We start from the raw sequence: 23650 nt of genomic DNA on the forward strand, positions 1-23650 counted from the left end.
TTACGGCATGTGGGGACAGCTGCCTGGGCTAGTGACAGATTAAATGTCAGTCCAAACCTCAGTCAGCGGCACTGCACAGCAGGGCATGTGAGCGGAGCTGAGCGCGGAGCGGAGCTTGCGAAATATAGGTTTTTTTAATTATTTTTTTTAGATTATTTTTTGGGCTTTTTATGCCTTTAATTGGACAGGACAGTAGAGAGAATGACAGGAAGTGAGTGGAAGAGAGAGTCGGGGTGGGATCCGGAAAGGACCACGGGGCGGGAATCGAACCCGGGTCGCCGGCGTACGGTGCAGGTGCCCCAGCCAGTTGCGCCACTGCCGGGGCCACGAAATATAGTTTTTATTAGAAACGGTCAATCGGAGTCAATGGGAGTCAATGGGAACCTTAAACATTTCATGTCATCCTTAAACATTTCATGTCGGAAGATTTCTCCGGATGACATGACGGCGGGCAGTGTCTTATAGGCGTAGGTCTACTTCGGTAAAAACATCAGATAGTGCTCCCTCTTTTAAATTTCAGCGAGCGTGGAGCGATTTCACCGGAGAGGGATGAAATTTTAGGTGAGCGAAGAGCGGTTTTTCAGGCCCTGAGTACGCATCCGGGGATACCATTAGGACCGACTAGTCCACCACGGCTGAAGTGCCCTTGAGCAAGGCACCTAACCCCTCACTGCTCCCCGAGCGCCGCTGGTTGGGCAGGCAGCTCACTGCTCTGGGTTGTGTGATTCACCTCACTGTGTGTTCACTGTGTGCTGTGTGTTCACTAATTCGGTTAAATTGGGTTAAATGCAGAGAACTGAATTTCCCTCACGGGATCAAAAAAGTATATATTCTTATTCTTCTATTCTTACTTGATGGCCACCTCCTTGCTCTTATCAAAGCGGCAATAGAAGTGGTTCAGCTCATCATTCAAGGAGATGTCGGTGACAGTGGGGATGGAGTCAATAGTTTTATAATCTGTGATGGCCTGGATTCTTTGCCACTCGTGTCAGGGGTCAGAGTTGTTCTTGAAGCGAAGCTTGTGGTTGTGTTTGGCCTTTTTGATGCCCCTTTTCAGGTTAGCCTTGTGTAATTGCAGAGGCGAATTGAAAAATATTAACTTCAAGCGGAAAAGTGCCCATGTTTTCGTGAAAACATAGTGCACTTTGTGTTTTATAAGTGGTAAATCACTTCCTGTCCCAATCGTGAAGGGTTCAAACAGGAAATCAGTCAACTCAGGCTACTATAGTTCACACACATATCGGCTGTGTCTGAAACATAAGTACACACGCTGGGCAGCGTGCATTTTCTGGAAGTTACGTCAGAATAGACTGTCCCAAAGTCAAGCACTCTCACTAGATGGGTACTTCGTTTGGCGTGATTTCCAAGCGTGCATCGATGCATCTTTTTTGTTCTCAGATATCCCATAATCCATTGCGCAGCGCAGGTCAAACTCCACACGTCATGCAAGTCGTCAACACACCCCCCTCCCCGAGTCAGGTGATGCCAGCTAGTTTGTGCTGTCCAAATGTAGGTAGGGACGCATACTGAGGAGCAAGCTAACTGAGACGCTACTGGAAAGAAGGTACTATCCAGCGTGCGCCCTTGACTTTTGGACACGGCCATCACCACTGTTACGGCTGTATGTGTTCCCTGTGTTGTGTTACTGTATGTTCCCAGTGCTCTTTGTCCCTGTTTCCCTCCTGTTCTCTCCACCTCTGCTCAGGTGCATGCATGTGCTGGTCTAATTTTACTAGATTGTGCTCTCAATGTAGTATATCGTGCGTGCAATTTACCGGTACAAAATCGTGCGCACAATTTATTAAGTTGAGTGAAATCTAGTAAAATGAGACTACAATTTAGTAAAATGACCGCACATCCTTTTGATATACAGAGATATCTTGCTGTGACACCTTCTGGGCTCTGGACAAAATAGTGTAATAGTGCAAAATAATCAGCACAATTACAAGAAATCAAATGCAATAAAATACCAGAGATTACTCATTGCTTAAATATTGTCCAGATATGTTATCTGTTCTGTTTATTGACACTTTCCGGTAAAGGCCACAGGTCATATTGACATGATGATTCCAAAAAACAGGCCATCAGTATAGCTGCAAGTTAGTCATTGGGGTGTGTGGGTGTGGGTGTGGGTGTGTGTGTGTGTGTGTGTGTGTGTGTGTGTGTGTGTGTGTGTGTGTGTATGTGTGCTAAATGTGGGTCAGTGTGTGGGTGGGGGGTGTTGATTCCATCAGGCAGTTGAAATATAAGACTATTCAGTGCAGAGGAGCAGCACTGGTGTGTGACTCTCCCCTGCAGACAGGCTCAGTAGAATGGCCCTCACCAGGATCCTGATTGCTGGAGGGCTGCTGAGCTGCCTCTACACTCTCTGTTCCTCCACAGAAACACCAGAGCCGTGAGTACAGCCCTCTCCACACTGCTCTCATAACTCCTGCTGTTGGAAATGGCACAGAGAGAGACTGAACTAATCAGAACATAATGAGATGGTTAAGAGTTGCTTGCGTATATAAGTACTGACTATGAGCTGGTGATTGTATCTGACCGCGAGGGAAAGCATATAAATCAGGTTATACGGTGTCATGTTTTTTTTATTATTATTTTTTTTTGTAAACTACTGTTGTTTATGATGCAATCGCTTCCTTGCCACTATTAGAAAATCTAAATGATCACGAGTCGGCAGCTTGGCAAGCCATCTATGCTTCTTTTGAGCTCTGATTTAGGACTGAGAGTAACATGAAGTGAGATCTGAGATGGTGTTAAAGACTGTGACAGTAAACGCTTTTCATGGTTCTGAATATTTTCACTACCTATTTAATTTAGAGAGGCAACTCAATTGAGAATTGTTTTAAATGTGCGTTGTAAATAGATAAGCATAAACTCAGGCTATATAAGAATATACTGTAGAAGGCTGCTTTTGGGATTGCATTGATAAGGCTAGTGAAAGTGAAAGCTGAGTCAAAAAGACTGCCAAGATATTAGACTTTCAGCAAAGTCTTTTTAAAGCAAGTCACGTCACTCGGCAGCCATATTGGCCATGGGGTCAGGCAGCGAGTTTGACCGTAACAAGACCAGGCCCTATCTAAATGAATGGGGAGAGAGCTGTATGTCCATGTTCAGAGGTGTAAGGGACACAAAAATCACATGTTTGAAATCACGATGAAAATCAGACTAAAATCGCTGAAAAGGTTTGGTGGTTTTGTATCAAATTAACGCTTAAAAAGCCTTTTTCTTACTGGTAATCTTGGACTGCGTGACCGCCAAGGATCGGCAAAATGATTGGAGCAACGGCACTGGAAGAGGCGGGACATGTGCTAACCGGTGTAAACACCCGCCATCTTTGCGTTACGAAGTTACCCCATGTATTTCAGTGGGCGATTTTTCCAGTGCAGTGTCTCCTCATATATACGTGTCTCTGCTTTCAGTTATGTCGGTTCTTGCGATTAAAGGTAGGGTAGGAGATCCTGGAAAACGATTCCAGCAAAGCTGCATTTTGAAGATACACAGGCCAAAAGTCTCAACCCCTTTCTTCAGACTTCCCCCCGAAGCCACGCCTCCAGAGTACAAGAACGTGCAATAGATACAGACGGTTAGAAGGTTGCCGCCCCCTCTGTGGGGGAAAACATGCTAACATCACACATGAAAGTCAATGGGCTACCTTGCTAGCAGAACACAAATGTTTTCCCCCACGGGGGGTGTTTCAGCCATGGTAACCACGGTAACTGGGGGCGGTAACCACGATTATGACGAGATGCCATCTGTATGTATGCTTGTTCACGAGCGGTAGGGAGGAGCAGATTGCAGTTTGATAGATGCATCAGAATCCAATCATCGTTAACAGTCCGTTCAGTATGATTGGATAGTGTTTTTCCTGGATTGTTTGTTCTAGAGGCCACTAAAACTTTTAATTTTTGTGTCAAAACTTTTGATTAATTGGTTGCAATGGGGGTGTGAAGAGTATTTCAAGCAATATGTTAAAAAATGCTCCAGAAAAAGATCTCCTACCCCACCTTTAAATGGGGGAGACACTAAAGAAAGTGTTTCTCATCTCTGCAGGTCTTTCCTGGTGACCTTTCCTGCCCAGATGAGATCAGAGTCCGAAGCCAAACTCTGTGCCAGCCTCCTGAGTCCAAACGAGACTCTGCTCATGTCTATGTATCTGGCCAATGGAGACGAGAAGAAGATGCTGCACCAGGAAGCATCAGACAAGGACTTTCACCGCTGCTACCAGTTCCAGGTCAGTAGCTCGCCTACTGTAACCATATGAAACTCTCTACAAGTGGCTGTTGAATGAGTGGCGTGGATAAGAAATGCTTCGTAATAAGGTTTGTGCCGCACCAGTACAATTACAAGTACTGTAGGCCTTATTGTGTCACACTGCTCCCCTTGACCTCACTAGTTGACTGACAACATGCATGTGTGTGTGTGTGTGTGTGTGTGTGTGTGTGTAAGCTGGCTGTCTCGGTCATGACAGGAGATCAGTTTACACTGTGTCTGATGAGAGTGAAGACTGTCCGAGTCCAAGGTCTGCCCCTGCCCCCCCCCCCCCCCCCCCCCCCCCCCCCCCGGGTAAGGTTCACTGTACCTGGTGTTTATCACCCAGTGAATCTAGTGTTTACTCTGCTCTTTAAATAGGCCCCTTTGGTGAAAGAAGACTCTGTGCAGAAAATCATAGTAGAGGTCAAAGGTCAAACATCTCACTGGACCTTAGAAAGTCGGGTGAAGTTCAAGCCAAAACCTCGTCCTGTAGCCTTCATCCAGACAGATAAACCCATTTACAGCCCAGGCCAAACAGGTATGTCCACACCGACTCACAATGCATAGAGGTATGCATATGAGCATGTGTACTGTATTCTATGCAAAAGCAGATTCTCACACTTTTCTTGCCCACAGTGCATTTCAGAGTGGTCACCATAGACACCGACTTCATTCCACTCAGCGGAAAGGTGAGAGGCGTTTCTAAACTACCATGAGGTCAAACAAACCTTGCTAGGTTATGCAGAAGTGCAGGGAAAGGATTGGTCAGCTGTGAGTGTTGAGAAACAAGAGCAAACACAAGTGGCACATTAACATGATGTTGAAACTGGAAATGATTTTGGACCTCAAAGTATTATAAAACCCTACATCTTGACTACAGGTTATGTGTTATATTAGACAAGTTTGTTGTGGGTTTAACAGCTGTAGCATGTATCCATATGCGTAGGGTGCATGTGTTATAACTAAGTTATAGCTTTTAACTACAGGGAAATTGTGGGTCCTACAGTAGATGCAAACAGCCTTGTACTGGTAGGCTACTGATCAATGTGCTGATACTGTAAGATTAGCACTCATAGCTAACACATTTTATTTGTGTTCAGCGTGAATATCTGCCACATGTTTTTAGCCTTGAGTGTTGACCTATTTCACCTATGTACTTTACACCTGGGCAACTGAGCATATCAGTCCAATTAACTCAACCAGAGATATGATTTTAAATACACCCTACACTATATAAGCTTTATTTACCTTAAATTAACAGTTTGAGGTTGGGGCACTGAGAAGGGTGGCACAGAAACATAACATTTGAAAAATAAAAACATACATAAATGTAAACCTTATTATTAGCAGGAGAAACACACCCATGTCTCTTACAAAATAAAAGTAAAAGTGATTTGTATGACAACACTGTATATGATATGATGTTTGGAAAAAAGTATCAACTCATTCATGTATGCTCTTGTTTTTACAGTACAACCGCATATTCCTGGAGGTAAGAACAAAATCCTCTTGATGTTGTGTAGTTTTCTCACTCTCACTTTCAAATCTTCAATTCTTAGCATAGTCTCACACAAAGGCCATCAATTGTTTTCTCTCTCTCACTTTTCACAGGACAGCCGAGGCAACACCATTGCCCAGTGGCTTGATGTGACATCACAGGGCAAAATAGTGCAGCTCTCCCACGTGTTAAACCCAGAGGCTCCTCAGGGCCCATACAAGCTCGGTGTAGATGGCAGTCAAACACCATATCAGTCACATGTTTTTCAAGTGAAAAAATATGGTTTGTTTGTTACTTACCGTCGTATCCATACAGTATATACTGTATAGAGAGAGATACACTGTATGTATATATAGATATAGATATGTAGATATATAAACCATTTCACATGTTGTACCCATGAAACATCACTGACACATGATATCATATTCCACATGCTTTTGACTTCTGAAGTTAAGTTTGATTAAAATGCACAAACAAAATGTAAAAACGTTTGCAAATCTCCCTCTCTGGACAGGGACATGTTTTAGCCACTTCCTGTGCTCTTAAGTAACTTTTTTCCATTTAGTTTTGCCCAAGTTCGAGGTTACTCTGAAGGCTCCAGAGGTCGTCAGTGTAGGAGCGCAAGAGCTCAAGCTGGAAGTGTGTGCTAAGTAAGTGATGCATTATAATTAAGATATAATTATAAATAAAGCAAATTGTCTCAAGAAAAGGAAATAATTAATTTCTTAACAAAACAAGATTATCACTACACACACCTACACACACACACACACACACACACTAACAAGCGAATACACACACACACACACACACACACACACACACACACACACACACACACACACACACACACACACACACACACAATCACTTACATATACATAGCAAATTGATTGATTTGTTAAAAACTCCTTCCTTTGGTTGTCTGACATTATAGCCTTTAAATGGAACTCCTCCTGTTGCTAGGTATACATTTGGCCAGCCTGTACCAGGAAAAGTTTCCATGTCATTGTGTCGAGACTTAAATCATTATCGAGCTGAAGATGATATGTTAAGTCCAGAGACGCCTTGTTTTGACACATTAGCAGAGGTAAGGCTATTTCCTAAAACGCAATGTTTGCTTTCTGGATGGTAACATTCTTTGAAGTTAACATTACAGCATCAACAAGCAGTTGAAGACTTCTGACACATTATTGTTGTGTTTAAAATTCTCTGTATTTTATGTCACACATGGTGATTCACACGTTGAAAACATTTAGCTGAGATGCAAACATCTGAAGTGTGTGTGTGTGTATGTATAATATGTATGTGTTTGATTCCCACAGACGGGTGAATCTGGTTGTGCCTCTCATGTCTTTAATATGGTAATGTTTACACAACCTGACTTCAGTAGAAAACTGAAGAGCAGTTTCCGATTCAGTGCAACTGTAGCTGAAGAAGGAACAGGTGAGCCAACAGGACACTTTTAAAAACCTTATTGTTTATCTGCCAAAGGTGCCATGTTAACACTACTTTATTTTCTCATCAGGTATCAGTCGGAAAGAAAAAAAAGACATAAGATTGGACTACTCGCTTGGGAAACTAACATTTGTCGATACACCAGGAGTGATTGAGGAGGGAGCAGTAATGGATGGCAAGGTAAGAAAATATACAGTGTGTAGACATTCGGGTGTGCTTATGAGTTAATTTGTTTGTGTCACAAGAGTGAGAGCCACTGTGTTTGTGTTTTGCTGTGTGTGTTCTGTGGTGTGGTGACATCAGTTTCTAGTCCTGGAAATGTAGAGCCCTAATGTGAATGATACATGGGAAAAGCAATAGTTAATAACATTGCACTGTCGTGAGACAGGTTAGTTTTACCCTACTGATGAAGTGTTGTTGCCACATCCTGCTCAGTACAGAGAGCAGACGCAGGTTCTCTTCTCTGTGAGTGTATTCCTCCAGTCTAACAAGGGAGCTACACCAGGCGCGTAACTGAAGCGCTCCATTCACGAAGCGTATGCTGCAGCAGTTAATAATCACTAATAAGCAATGGAAGTAGCTACACCAGAAGCGACAGTGGCGCGTACATTCGAAAATTATAGACCAGTCTTCTGAAATGGATTTTATGTGTCGTGAACGGAACGCTTCAGTTACGTGCCCGCCCGGTGTGGCTCCCCTTTAACACCCCCTCTGTTAGCCTAGCTTAGCAGAATTCACTTCACCCACTCCAAAGGTCTATTGTAAAACCTCTAGATCCTTAGTACATGTTCACTAAGTGTGCTTTGTCTGTAGGGGGAAGCAGCGTTCATAAAACACACACATACCCACACACACACACACACACACACACACACATCGGTCACCCAGCATCCAAGTGACAGTGGGTTGGCTGATTTCCACTGCAATAGGATGAGTCCTCTAGCTAGCAGAGATGAGAAGGCAATTACTTGTGATTAAGCAGTTGTGAGTTTGGAGCCTAAAAGTGCTATAACATCTTGCATATAACTTGCATGCATTTATGGTTCTTGTTTGTTCTCTCTGCAGATCAAAGCAACCCATTACAATGGCACTGGCATCGCTCACAGAGCGGTCCATCTATTTCAAGGTCCGAGATGGAGTTCAAAGCTCCTACTGAACCTGACCACAGACTCTGCTGGAGAGGCCCAGTTCTCTATTAACACTACTCTTTTCCCTGGAAACTTTGAGCTCCTTGTAAGCGTAAAACTGGCTGGCTAAGCTGTAATGTCCTTTAAAATACATAATAACACTACAGTATGTGGTTGAGAGTATTGTGTGTTAATGCCTCAGTTATAATCGCTGTTTCTCGGTGCTTTGCTATTCACATTCTCTGGTCCTTCAACATTTTGTCAAACATTATATTTTGACAAAGATTTTTCGAGCATTGTTGGTAAACGCATAGGGAATAATAGCCTTTTTATTTTTCTAGGCAAGTACAGCAGCCGACTTTGTGGAATATGTTCCACGTGCCACTCCACATTATGAGACTGCAACAAAGTCTGTGTCCAGATTACTACCAGCATCTCCACACACAGCATCATACAGTTCTCTGACTATAAAAGCTGTCGATGAAACTCTTCGGTGTGGCAAAGACGTATCCATCACCATTAAGTACGCCTTCATTGGAGAAACATTCAGCACAGAGTCTGTGGATGTAATTTATGTGGTATGTGGATCACAGGTTACAGATCTAGTCAGAAACTACATCATTGGCATGTTATATCATTAAAACACTTCCTGTGGTAAGATGATACTGAGTTTACTTGTGTGATTCCATTTGCAGGTTTTATCCAAAGGGCAGATTGTTCATCACGGTTTTGTTGAGGCTTCAGTGAAGGGCTCCCTACCAGTAACTGAGGGTGAGGTGTCCTTCCAGCTCCCTGTCAATGCTGAGATGGCTCCCTCATTGAAAGTCCTCGTGTACTGTATCTTACCTAGTGAGACAGTCCTGGCTAATAGCCAAACCCTCTCAACAGAGAAGTGCTTCAGAAATAAGGTGTGTCAGCAGTTCCTTGTTTTGAAATGTAAAAAAATGGAATTTGGAAAAGTTTTTCACACATATTTATTGTTTATATTTTGCCAGTTGTAGTTTTACAGTTGTTTGCTCTGCATTACAGGTATCGGTGCAGTTCTCCCCCCCTGAAGCGGTTCCTGGGGAGGAGAGCTCCCTGCAGCTTTCAGCCCAGCCTGGCTCTCTGTGTGGCCTCAGTGCTGTGGATCAGAGCATCTTTATCCTGGAATCAGGGAAACGCCTTGATGCCCAGAAGGTTAGCATAGCTGCATTGAAGACAGCACAATGGCTGTGTCTGAAATGGAAAAAAAAAATCCTGCCTACTAAGATAGCATTCTCTGGCAGCAAGGCATCGAGTTATGTCCAAATCAAATATTGCTATAAAATGCTGTCTTCCAAAATACATTTGTTTTACTGAATCATGAGGGCAGCATCATGGGCAGCATACATCCTTGTGCTGCCTTCAACCAAAAATTCTTCAGAACATCTCTGCTTTAACTCCACTGATTAAAGTTAGCTGCATAGATATACTGGCACGGCACCGCTGTTATGTGTTGCTATCTTGCAGAGCCGTCCAAAACAAAGTTCATAGCTGCTACCATGATGCCTGCTATGGCAAGTGACTCATGATTAGACAGTTGAAGACAGAGAGGCAGCAGACAGCTGCCTTCCATTTCGGACGCAGCCAATGACACTGTAAATCTCCTCACATATTGAGCTCTCAGGGCCAGATGTACGTAGATTAGCGATCGTAATGTTGTTTGCGCCAAGGCCAACGTGCAGAAAGCACACGCTATAATACTTCAGTTTACGTCCTATTTACCAATCCTGAAATTCGTTGGGTAATCTGCGCCGTTCTCCGCCCCCTAACGCAATTAGCAAAGGACAACAACTGAACGACACTTCAATTAGAAGCGCAGTTGAATGAAGTTAACTGATGACAACATTAAAAGGAATCCAACGTTTAGCGTTCATGAAATAATACAATGCATAATGTCAACAAGCAAGAAGATAATGAAGAGCAGTAGTTCTACTCAAACTAGGCTTACTTGTGCACGTAGGCTATGGAAGATGGATCAAATCTAACAAGTAGGAAAGTTTAAGCGGATGGCGTGAAAGTGAAAGTAGACGTTCGAAAGGCCACCGAAAGTTAAGGTTGTTTTTGATGTAGTACAAAGACGCAAAACTGGTGGTCTAATTAGCGATTTTGTTGTCTTTGAATGATTCTCTTATCGACGCATTTTACAGCAAACCGCATTTAACACCTGCTTTTACAAGGCGGAAATATTTAGGCGCAAAATAGACGTGCGCTTTCACGGGCAGATTTAGTACAGGGGAATAGATAATTAGGCGCATGTTAAGCTTCTCCTCCCATTTTTTTTATAGCCTGGCACGCCCTCCCAGTGACGCAACGCCTTCAGGCTTTTGCTGCTGGTCTGGTCAACTGCTCATTGAGAAGGATTTCTGAGTTCCCGAAATCTGCGGAACTGCCCCCTTTGGTCGAGAACCAATCAACTTTGAGCAGCTCCAACGGCTCTGGGTAGAGGCGTGTTCAAGGCAGCGGAAAGAGTGTTGTTATTGGTTTAAACTCGGCAATCCGCTTTCTGACATCTACCAGTAGCAAACCGAGGCACTTAAAGGAGGCGGGTCAACCAGCGCTGGCAAGAAACCGTGTTAGCACAGGCTGTTGGTCAGACTAAAGTCTCGCAGAGCCTTTGAAAGTCGATGGTAATCAGGCTAATTTTTTTACACAAACCTCCTACTATCATCTGACACTCCCATAAATCCATATGCATGAGACGGAAAAGCGCAATTTGCCATTCTCACCTCCCGCGACAGGCAGTCTGCGCCTTCACCTCATTGCGGCTTGTTAGTAGCCTACATACCTGGCCATCTTTTTATACGCACGTTGCGAAACAAATACGCCTGAAGTGGGCGCAAAAGCGTTAGTACATCTTCCCCTCAGTGTTAAGGCCCAACTGCACCAAGAACGTAGAGTAGAATTATTTGCCTGACTCTCGCCAGACCCTTGTAGTTCCGCCATGCTCCACCAAAGGCGTTTCGCTGAGCTCCACACAAGGGTCTGGACTCGAGGGCAATCCAAACTCATTCCAGTGATCAAAAAATTATAAACCAATAAGGGGCGCCGAAGCGAGTGTTTGATTCAAACAACAATGTCGCAGCGAGGAGTCTTGTGCTGACATTGATTCTGCTATTTCAACCGTTTTGTCGAATCTATCGAGTATTCATTCTTTAAAAGATTAACAGAGAATAGTTTTATAGACAGTTATTGGTGGCAAGGATGTTTTTACTCTTCTTCCGACCAGGTTTGGCAAGAGCTTGAAGAAGCCTAGCACGTCATTCAAGATAACAGGCAAGTGGTTTATCAAATCACATGCGAGGATGTTTTACAAGGACCCGCCTTCAGAAATACATCTCCTATCGAGAAGTCCCAGATCCTTGTGTGAAGCAGACAGCGAACTACAGGATCTGGCGAAAGTCAGGTTATAGAATTATAGCAACACTATGCAATAATTTGCCGCTTTATAAGGTATATTTTCATCACACGATTTCGGCGTGTCCAAATTCCTTTGGATAGTATATGTGGTCACGTGAAGGACAGAAAAACACATTCTGGTCTTTCACACCAGCCATCCTGGATGTGCATTGTATAGTTCTGTATTCCAGGTAAGAACACATGGCAAAAATGAAAAAAAAGCAGCAAGACATTGCTGTATATCAGCAAAGACACCAGGGCCTTCAAGCAGTGCCAGTAAGGCTCTGGGGTGGTGTTTGCAAGGTTTTGCAGGCCTTTTAGGTAGCTAGCTCGCTACTTTAGACTAAAACGCCATAGTGCTGCTTTAAGCAATACGCACCAAGATTCTTTGGTTTACAATGATTTTACAATGGTTGTTGTAGATTATCAGCGTTCCTTAAATAGATTTACTGACTAGCGGACTATGTTATCGCTCACCTAGGGTGATGCCTGCCATTGTTGAATAATGTAAATAGATTGTCAAACGTCACTGTTATGACCAGCTTACTTTTCTCTGAGTTTTCTGATGATGTGGCTTTGCATGTAATTCTCAGATGGTATTGAACTACTGTATCTCTATTATCCTAGATTTTTGGATTATTACCAAGGCCACCCAGTGAAGAAATTCCTTATGATGTTGAAGATCCTCTTGAATGCCTTAAAGTCAGACCCAGGCGTTCCTCCATGCCATACTTCCATTCGCAGCGCCGTGACCGTGATACTGGGGCGTTTCAGATTTTTAAGGTAAATGAAACAAATACAGTACATATAATATATAATTCTAGTTCTATAACAGTGCTAAATATGTATGTGGGAATTTATACAGTGTTTACTAGGTGTGGGATTAATGCTGATAGATGATGAATATCCTCCATTTGTAATAATAATAATGCTAATAAACTTTATTTGTATAGCACTTTTCATACACAGAATGTAGCTCAAAGTGTTTTACATTTAGAACATACATTTACATTGGTAACACAGTCATATAAAATCAGTCATTCATTTATTTAGACAATGTTATACATTTACCAAATGCAAGAAGCACAATAGACATTAATAGAGATATTTGAAAAACTGCCCTTTCAAAGGCTTGGGGCTGATCCACACAGTCAAAAAGAAGGCAGGTTAAATTCTTCCACGGATTGAACCCACAAACTTGGAGTTGTCAGCACCAATGTAACCTAGTTTGTGTTGATTATGTAGTTCAGTCACTAGGATAAAAAAAATGGAACTAAGCTTCAATGGAAGCTTCTATTCATATTACTGCAGAAGTACTATTTTTAGCATGATAAGTGGTTAAAATGTTTCTTTTGGATATGTTTGGCAGCCTGCCCCAAGCACTTCCACTGTTAGCCTTTTGCCAGACTCGTTACTCCTGCGGTCAACATAATCTAGCCAGTTCGATCCCCAACCAGTAAGAAAAATGTGGGCACCTACTGTAGCCCTTCACTGCTCCCCAGTATGAAGGCAGCTCAGGCAGCTGCTTACTGTGTGTTCACTGTGTGCTGTGTGTGTTCACTAACTCACAAAATATATGGGATAAATGCAGAGAAACAATTCCTTGTATACGCAAGTATACTTGGCCAAGAAGCCTGATTTACGATTTACATTTACTTAATAACCAATATCATGTGTCTTTGTCTATTGTAGAGTGTGGGACTGAAGACGGTGTCAAATTTGGTTCTACGGTTCCCTAACTGCTTAATGTTTAGGGGAGAGACATATCACAGGGGTCATGGTATGACTCTATATCAATTCTTTGAAGCATTTTTGTCATTAGATCATTGTAATCACAAACAATGGATTGAAATAGATCTGAATACAATCTGCAACATTCTTGAACAAAACTCAAGATAGTCTAGCTACTGACATGAGCAACAAAAGTAAATCAATGACCTTAGCTACATAGAACGTATCACCTGTTAAATAACACTGATAACAAAAGTGAAATGTGGGACTAGTTCTTGAATATCTTTGTGCATGCATTTGCAATATTAATCTGTTCAAAAACAATAGGGCCTTGCACCTATGGTGCAGTGGCTGCTTCAGCGGACGCACCTTGGTGCTCGGGCCCTAATAACCTGTTCAAAAACAATAGGGCCTTGCACCTACAGTGCAGGCACTGTTTCAGCTGCCACACCTCGGTGCTCGGGCCCTAATAAAAGTGAAATGCGAGACCAGTTCTCCCTCTTGTAATAATGAATGTCTTTGTGCATGCATTTGCAATAGTATTCAAGCCAGTAGGACATACAGTATTCATGTAGTGATTGCATGACCAGGATTGACAAATTATGCAATCATGATGGAAATGATTTCATCCACCAAAAACTTAAATAATATTCTGTTTCAGGCTATATGGACTACCCTGTGGCCAATAGGGTGTACTACTCCATGGCCAGTGCTTCAGGAATGGGGGGAGGAGGCCGTTCTAAAGAGGAATTTGGCGTGACGGTTCGCACAGTCTTCCCAGAGACGTGGATCTGGGACCTGGCAGAGGTCGGGTGAGTGGCCCCATAGAAATCAGGGGATCTTTTTTCTGTCTTACTCTAGTTTCCGTCCCCAAACCCACAGCCATTTCTTTAACATGTGCTCTCTTCACAGGGAGTCTGGAGAAGCACAAGTTCCTCTCACTGTCCCTGACACCATCACCACCTGGGAGACTGAGGCCTTCTGCCTGTCCCCTCAGGGCTTTGGTCTGGCCCCACCAGCTCAGCTCACAGTTTTCCAGCCCTTCTTCCTGGAGCTCTCCCTGCCGTACTCCATCATCCGTGGAGAGACCTTTGAGCTCAAAGCAACAGTTTTCAACTATCTACCCAAGTGCATCATGGTACAGAGATGCATAGCTGGACAGTTCTCAAAAAAATAAAAACTTGTCATAGTTACAATTATTGGAATTGTTACTACCACCACATTTATAAATATACAGTTTCATTGCTTGCACTCCTCTCAGTAGTTTTGAGTGTGTGCTAAACACAAGCCCCTCTCTGATGCTGTAGGTCACAGTGACTCCGGCCCCTTCATCAGACTTCACTCTGACCCCCTCCTCTGATGGTCAGTACTCCTCCTGTCTGTGTGCAAATGGGAGGAACACCTTCAAATGGACACTGGTGCCCTCTGTGCTTGGTGAGTTAACACTTCACAACTCACTGTAACGGTGCAGTCACACACTTGCGTCCGCCAACGTTCGTCCGTTGTTTTCCCATTCACTTTACATTGGCTGGACTTCATTTGATGCCGCACTGAATTGTGGGTCCGATGCGTTGCCTGGGATACGTTGCGAAATGTTCAACTTTTGACGGATCGTGCAAGCGCCAGCCAATGAAATTCACTGCATGGATTTTCGGACACTGACAAAGAAATCAGTTCGTTTATGGAAATGTGACGAAATGAGGCATAGGTTGGCAGACGCAAGCGTGTGACACTGTAATAAGTACAAGACTGTAGCTATATACTGGGCAGAATTCGTCCCAAAATCAGTATGGAAAAGTATGGTATAAAAATATTACTGCTGAAAGTAATGTAGTGTATTTTGCCTGGCAGGACTGATGAATGTCACTGTGGGTGCAGAGGCCACTCAGTCCCAGGGGCTATGTGGCAACGAGGTTGTGTCTGTACCAGAGAAAGGTCGCATAGACATAGTCACACGCCCTCTGCTGGTGAAGGTAAGTGGTGCCAAATATATTATTACCCTCGCCTCTGGTATTGTAATCAAGTATGTCCATCCGTGTCTGTCTGCTCACACCCGTCACAATATCTCTGTCCTCCTACAAGAACATCTGGATCAGGACAAAATAGATAGAACTTTTATCTGCACTCTTTGTGCCAATGTCATGCTTCCCTTATTTAAGGGGGAGGTTCTGCAGTCGCCTGACTGCTCTTGTTATCATGGTAGTGGGTCTGTTGTATTGTAGGTCCCCTGCTCTAGACACGACACACTTCTGTTCTCTCTCTTCACAGAACCACAGGTTAAACACAAGAGGTGTTCACTACACATTAATCATTAATCATGAATTATGAGTTATGTGTTCCAGTTTTTTATATACTCTGTTCTTTGTGTTTTTAGGCGGAAGGAACTGAGAAGACCGAAAGTTTCAGTAGGCTCTTATGTCCAAAAGGTGAATTGTTCCATACTGTTCCTATATTCCCACTGCTTGTTTATGGTTTTGTGCCATATTGATATTCAGGCACAATTTTGCATGAAGTAAGGGTACCACATATAAGTAGATGCAATTTGTATGCAAATTAATTCTGTAATAATTCCACTTTTCTCACATTGTTCCCACAGGGGGAGCTCTAACCGATGAGGTGGAGTTGAAACCCCCAGCAGATGTAGTGAAGGGATCCGCCAGAGCCTCAGTGTCTGTGCTGGGTACATGCTTATGTCTTCAAAGTTCTATAATATTTCTGTCTCAGTAATTATAGTAACTTAGTCTTAACATGTGTCTGATACAATATTCTCCCTGTAGGAGACATCCTGGGTCGTGCTCTGAAGAACATTGAAAGCCTCCTGAAGATGCCTTATGGTTGTGGGGAGCAGAATATTGCCATCCTCTCCCCAAATATCTACATTCTGCAGTACTTACAGAACACTGGCCAGCTCACTGCAGAAATTAAGGAAAAAGCTACCAATTTCCTGAAAAGTGGTGAGAAGTTATTTTGCTTTTGAATTAAATGTTTCTGTATCTCAGACAAATACAACCTCTGACACACTAGCTTTTAGTGACCAGTTACCAGTAACAGAGATAATAACTTTCCCACATTAACTTAGCAGAGTCTAGCTTTGGCCTGCCCATTACTCAGAGGGGATATGGAGTCAGAAATGTCTGCATTTAGCATTTACTTAGTCTCAGCAACAACTCAATAGCCACATTTACATGGACACTTTTAATCCAATTACAAATGGAATAACACCTCAATCGGAATAAAAATGCCTGATCCGATCAGAAGTTTAATAAGAATGAAAGATGTAGTCCGTTCTTTTCATTCCAATTGAACAGCCTGTATATGATCAATCTGATTGCCTGCTAGTCTTCACAAGGAAAAGTTGTCAACAATGATTATTCCGATCAAAGATTCTAAAGCGCTTGAGAGCACGATACGGCACACGTGTTTAAATCGGAATAGTTTAATCGAAAGGACTAAAAAAAACTGTCCTTCTTAACGTGGCTGTCGTGGAGTAATGAATGCAAATTAGAAAGGACTGGAGAAATGGCGGAAGAGCTTTCATTTGGACATATTGATATTCATCTCCAAATGTAACCAACAGGATACCAGAGGCAGCTTAACTACAAGCACCGTGACGGAGCCTACAGCACATTTGGTCGAGGAGACGGAAACACATGGTGAGTTGAACCCAAGCAGTGCAGTCAACCCCATGGCAACCACAATCATGACTGAACACTAAGAAAAGTCCATCTACAGTACATGTAGAATTTTATTAAACAATAGTATTAAACACTATGTAACAAGAGCAGTAGACACACATAATAAACAAACCATCTACAATGATACAGTTCAAACTATATGATCTTTTTAATAGTATAAAATGTTGTGTAATAATCTGAAAAGACTTGACAGCATTTGTTTTCAACTCTTCCTCCAGGCTGACTGCATTTGTGTTGAGGTCGTTTGGTAAAGCAAAGTCCTTCATCTACATTGACCATGACGTTATTAACAGTGCCAAGAGCTGGCTGGAAGCACAACTTGGTTTCAGTGGTGCTTACCGTATGCAAGGAAACCTCTTCAACAACAGAATGAAGGTTCTTATAATGATAATACATGTATTAATGACGTAGTTAAACAGTAGGCTACTTAGTTTTTTGATGTGGGTTTCCTGTTTCTTTGTTTTATTGAGTTTGGTTTTGTTTTGCAGGGAGGTGTAAATGATCGTGTGACCATAACTGCTTACATCGCTGCCTCATTGCTGGAGCTGAATATGACTGTAACGGTGAGGAAATGGATTACTCTGTTGAATTGAAACAAACCAGCTCAAACTTATCAGAGGTCTCATCCAGACTATGGTGTTATACAATAGTTTGTAAAGTGTGGGGTGCCCACTCAAAGGAAGTATTGACCCATCCCACGTGACGTCAGAGCAAAAGTAAGTGCCATTTTGGACATGAACTACCAGTAGTCTACCACGGCTAACACGCGGAAACAATTAAAAGGATAATCGAAAGGAATAGAACAACAGCGTCCTTTGGTAGTGTAACAGAGGTCGTCTCTCCCAATTCAGAGAAGCATAATTACACCTGCTACAGTAGCCTCAAAGTAACAATAAAGTTATCAACACATATCTTTGACATGTAATTTACGAAACTCAACATCAGGCCCATTCTAGTGCTGCATGGACTTGCTGATGGCCTTGGCTCATATTCAGTGAGGTGACGTTTTATGCAAGCATTGAGGCTTTAATCGTCTGCTTCGTGAGCGCAAGTTTGTCTTTATATTTTTAAATATGTGATAGAGATGTCTGGCATGCGTGTTTGCGTTTGCAAGATCAATCGCATGTCCGCGGGCAAAGCTTTCGAGAGCGAACACAATTTGACTAAATTAAGCTCTCCTCTAAACTAAATAGACTAGGATTTCTCACATGCATAAGTGGAATCGAACATGGTCAACTTGTTAATGCTATGTTAATACCAGTGACGAGGCGTAAGGGACATTTCCGAGGAAGCCAAGTGACGAATACGTATTTATTTGTTTGTTGTTTGTTGCCTGCGGCGTCGGGTCCTTATTACCACTTCGAACGTGCATTATTTTCCTATAAACGCACGGCGCGTCGTTGATTATCCCTACTCTAACCTACAGACCATGTAAAAGACATAACAGACTGGACGAGGGTCATTGGTAACTGCAACACACACGCACTGTCTCTCTCTCTCCCTCCCTCACACATCTCCACACAAAGAAAGAATGCACAAAACAGTCCTGTATTTACAATAGTGATTGTCGGACAAGATAGGGCCTTAGCTCCCGGGAGAAAATGCCACTGGTTGATACTAACTTGTTTCAGTGTGCGACATGCAGTTCGTTAAATGTGAACGTAAACAAACCTTAGCTGCAATAAGATGGCGACCACCGGCTCCAGGGACGATCCCTCTGCTCACCCTGTAAATGCCCTACATCGCTGGACAGTGAAGGTGTTTTCTGCATTTTTATTTTACTCGTTTTTCATTTACGTTTTCTCATCCATTGCATTCAAACTTCAGTCCACTACATGTCCAAAATGGCAGCCGCTCTTACTAAGGTCACGTGAGTGGGATGGGTCAATAGAAATATTCTAAAGGAAATACAACCTTCAACTTGGGTGCAGGGATTGATTGAATGAAACTGAAATTGTGTAACTGGTTAGTGTGTGGAAATAATGTCTAATAGCAACAGCAGATGGATGTCTTTTTTGTTGTTGTTGAACTGAGCACCAACTGTTGAAAATACCAGCTTTTCAATGACACAATGACACAATACTTTAAGAAACGTTTAGAAACCAATATGTTATACTAGTGCGTGGATTAAATGTACTATTATATTTTTCCTTTTAAAAATAACCTTGTTTGAGACAACCCAATATTTTGTTCCAGGAAAAGACCATGACATTCTTGAAGTCCTACCACAGAGGGGAACCACTTCCACGAGATATTTCTCTAGACATGTCACTACCAGGAGTTTTGGTAAGGAAATTACTTGTGCTGGTTACTATAGAAAAAGGTCTACTCACAGGCTTAGTTTCAGAATCTATTATTTTCTTTCTGGATCTATTTAAGCTCTATATGCAGGCTGAGATTCTATTGGGCTGGCCTCTTAGAATGTCTTTTTCTCAGGCATTACTAATGAAGCAGAGTATTTCTGCCTATCCGTATAATGGCTATATTTTAAGCCAATGCACACAGGCTCTATTGCAGACTTTTGTGCTATGGCATCGTGAAAGAGAAATAGTGATGACTCCATCAACTGTAGCTAAAACTAAAGGTCTTTACATCCGTGATAAATAAACAATTAGGGCTATATCGACAATATATGTTTTTAATTCCATTTTATACAAAAACCTAGTACATTCATTTACTTACTTTACTTTACGTACATTACATTCTTTTAACTACAGTATTAACTGACCTTTTCGCTTTAATATATATAGATCCCAATCTTTCCACAACCGCTCGATGATGCCGCCATCAACACTGATAGCACCAAAACTGACACCACCAACACCTACACCACTGCTCTACTGGCCTACACCTTCAGTCTTGCTGGAGAAGAGGAAATCCGAGCTGAACTTCTGAAACGCTTGGACAGTGTAGCAACCTCTGATGGTAGGATAGACATAGCACTGCGCCTGAACAGACACACATGTTGACCAACAGTTGAACTTGCTTCCTTTATCTCAAGTGGCTCATGTCTTCTCAGGGAGTCTGCTGCACTGGTCTCAGTCCTCATCAAAGCGAGCTGATTCCCTGGCTGTGGAGACCAGTTCTTATGTGCTCTTAGCTGTTCTCACCAAACCCACACTGACTGCTGCCGACTTGGGCTATGCTTCCAGGATTGTCAGCTGGCTGGTGAAGCAGCAAAATCCATATGGAGGCTTCTCCTCCACACAGGTGCTCCACAAACAATTCCTTTTTAATGATAACTCTCACCAAAATGCATCCTATGGTGTTTTTGTGAATGTGAGTCAAAAGCATAATTACGCCTGAAAAGCGCCAATTTTAAGCTTATCTGTGTTGGGTCAAGTGGCGTTTTGAATGGGAATGGTAGGGGCACTACTATTTTGATACATGATGGTGTTAAAATCACTATTTTTAAAACACTAAGAAGGCTCAACCGAACATATTGAGAACATTAACAAAAACACCCTGGCAAGAGTTATCTTTTAAATGTCTTTTGATGTGTTGAAGATTGTGAGCTTTCCTCCAGCTTCAGTATTTGCCCACACTGAGGGTTGGGTTTCTATTCTCTCAGGACACAGTGGTGGCACTGCAGGCTCTGGCTCTGTACGCCACCAAGGTCTTCAGCCCACATGGCTCCAGCACAGTGACAGTGCAGTCAGCAGGTGGCGACAAACACCAGTTTGATGTGAACCAGCACAACACACTACTGTACCAGGAGTCAGCACTGCAGGACATTCCTGGGAAGTACAGCGTTGAAGTGACGGGCTCTGCATGTGCTTCTGTGGGGGTCAGTGTGAAAGATAATCTTCTCATTAGTAAACTGTTGATGATTGATTGATTGATTGATTGATTCATTCATTCATTCATTCATTCATGGGTTAACCCTCTTCTGTGACAGGTGGCTCTTTTCTACAACATCCCCACTCCCACTGAGCACTCCACATTGAGCATTAAGACTCAAGCCAAGCCTCTGACTGAGGGAGAGTGCAACAAAGCCAACGGACAGTCCTTTACCCTTGACATCACAGTCCAGTATGCAATGTCACGCCACTCCAGTTGTTTTTTGTTTTGTTTGTAACAGAAATTGTCAAAACAGTTATTGTAGCCTAAATTATACTTTTCCCAGTCACTTTATTCATTGTAACACTTATTCATCCTTTCTTGTGCAGGTATAATGGACAGCTGCCAAGCACCAACATGGCTATAATAGATGTGAAAATGTTATCTGGCTTCACACTTGACTCTGCCTCTGTTGAAAGAGTATGTAGTCCATTCTCTATCTGTGTTAGTCTGTGCACCATCCATGCTGTTGCTGATGAAGGTTGTGTTTTAACAGCTACAGGAGAGCAGACTAGTGGACCGAGTCGATCAGAAAGATGACCACATCTTTGTATATCTCTCAGAGGTGAGGCAGTCTGTAAAAATCATGGCTTTCACGTAACTATACTGTACCTACTTACAGTACTTTGTCAATCTGATGTGTTGTTTTTCTTTCCAAACAGGTTCCAAAGGATGAACCTATTCACTACCAACTGACCATCCGACAGGAACTCCCAGTGACCAACCTGAAGCCAGCCGTGGTCAAGATCTATGACTACTACCAAACCAGTACGTTTTTTATGTACAGTATATACATATAACATAGATACAGCTGTGCTTGTAATCTCCTGACCATGAAATGTCTCTCATATAGGTGACCAAGCTGAGGCAGAGTACTCCTCCCCTTGTGCAGGTCAGTTCATCAGCTGAGAACAAACGTATCCAGATATAGGGAACTGCTAGTCTGGCTATCACTAGCCTAGAAATCTAGACGTCCCTAGCGGCAGCAAATGTAATTTGGCTGGCGGGGCAGTCTAGCAACGCTCCGTAGAGCAAGGAGCTGAGAAATGGAAAATAAAAAGCGGGCCAATCACAGCGTGTATAGAGTCAGTGGGTGGGCTTAACATAATGGTGACTGACATGCGACCAGAAGTTGCGACGGTAATGCATCCTGTTATTTGAAAACAAGAAGATGATTCGTTTAGCGTTATCCTATTGCGTGGAGAGGGAAGGTTCCGCATCCTGCTACTTGAAAACAAGAAGATGATTCGTTTAGCGTTATCCTATTGCGGGGAGGGAATTTGAAAGACAACTGTTTATCCCACCCCTCCGATTGAGCCCTGTCTACGGTGAGTGTCCAGACCCTAAATCTTGATGTGGGTCTGGCTCGTCAGGCTAGGCTATCACCATACTAAGCTCAATCTTTTAAGATTGAACATTAGTATGGGGAGGCTGCGCTTTGTTTCTACTGCAAAAGAGGCATGATCAATGGGCATCGTTCAAATGACTCTGTATGCTTGGATAGTCCTTGAACCAGTCAGACGATCCAGTGCGTCTTTTGGATAAGCTAGTTTCTGATTGGAGCCAAAGGTTCTGGCAGAGAACAGAGGAGATAGATGTGCAGGTTTCCAGCTTGAGCTGTCGGGTGAAACCAAAATTCGCCGGAAGTTCAGGCAGGTTTTACCCAGATTAGTGACCTGCCCTACTAGGACCTTCTGTTGTGTTTGTTCTCAGCAGGTCCTCGTTGTACAGTTCACTATGACCGGATACATTTGTTCATTCAGTTTTCTTGAGGACTAGAAAAGCTATATATTTTTGCAACATGACAAATAACAAATGCTTGATTCCATTTTTTTCTGAAGTCAGTGTGTGTTTTGTTTTGTACCACAGGGGAGAGCTAAAGGAAGAAGTCATCAAGTGAAAATCATATTTCTTTTATTATGACATTTCACTCATCAACACTTTAACTTGCTAATGTGTTGATACTTGGGGCTGTCGAAATAATGCATTCATTAATCAATCATACCAAAAATCACACTGATCAATCTCATTTTATAAGGACCTTTGACTCAGTGCAGGTCTGGCTACAGGAGCCAGCCAAGAAAGTGCTGATTGGTCCAGTGAATGGAACTTTTAGTCTACGTTTAAAAAAAATAAAACATGTCCAAATGGAACTGTTGACAGGAGTGTTGTTCTCTGAAATTTCTGCAGTAAGGAATTTGCATACCATAGGAGTGTGTCAAGTCTGAAGTGTAATGTCACCTTAGTGCCGAGCAACCCAGAGGTACGAGTTAGCACACCCTTTGATGATAATAAATAATGCTAGCCACAAGCCTTGTCAAGCCACTCCCGACCAGGCGTTCAGATGCAAGCCTACTCTATACTCTTGTCTGACTAACTAACTAACTAACCGACTGGCTCCCTCCAAGAGTGTGTCATTAACTAGATTCATTTTTTGAATCACTTGTACGTATTTGACTGTATATCTGTAATAAATACTTCAAACCTAAGATTTTTCTCATGTTCATACTGTTTTGGGGATTTGGAGGATTGTTGGTTGGTAAGGGTTTAATGCTAGCCTGGCTAGCACCTACCACTTCTCAATGAGATGTGGTCTGGCAACCAAACATTAATTTTCTCGTTTT

General features: G+C 42.7%; 1 protein-coding gene across 1 annotated transcript; it reads left to right on the forward strand.

Annotated features, from left to right (window-relative positions):
* The first annotated feature begins 2237 nt into the window (after positions 1-2237).
* LOC134065698 (alpha-2-macroglobulin-like) lies at positions 2238-23515 on the forward strand. The gene is made up of 36 exons (XM_062520702.1): positions 2238-2395; positions 4054-4234; positions 4633-4792; positions 4891-4943; positions 5726-5746; positions 5866-6034; positions 6321-6405; positions 6722-6845; positions 7081-7201; positions 7284-7393; positions 8279-8446; positions 8682-8918; positions 9036-9248; positions 9370-9519; positions 12388-12543; positions 13453-13540; positions 14153-14303; positions 14404-14629; positions 14799-14925; positions 15343-15464; positions 15866-15917; positions 16088-16171; positions 16269-16445; positions 17069-17144; positions 17405-17561; positions 17675-17749; positions 19383-19472; positions 19937-20111; positions 20206-20396; positions 20758-20973; positions 21085-21218; positions 21356-21446; positions 21523-21591; positions 21689-21794; positions 21880-21918; positions 22896-23515. Exons 1-36 carry the CDS (start codon positions 2313-2315, stop codon positions 22904-22906), a joined length of 4488 nt encoding a protein of 1495 aa, XP_062376686.1. The 5' UTR covers positions 2238-2312; the 3' UTR covers positions 22907-23515.
* Positions 23516-23650: the final 135 nt, after the last annotated feature.

This window comes from Sardina pilchardus, chromosome 19, assembly GCF_963854185.1.
Source record: "Sardina pilchardus chromosome 19, fSarPil1.1, whole genome shotgun sequence".
NCBI lineage: Eukaryota > Metazoa > Chordata > Actinopteri > Clupeiformes > Clupeidae > Sardina > Sardina pilchardus.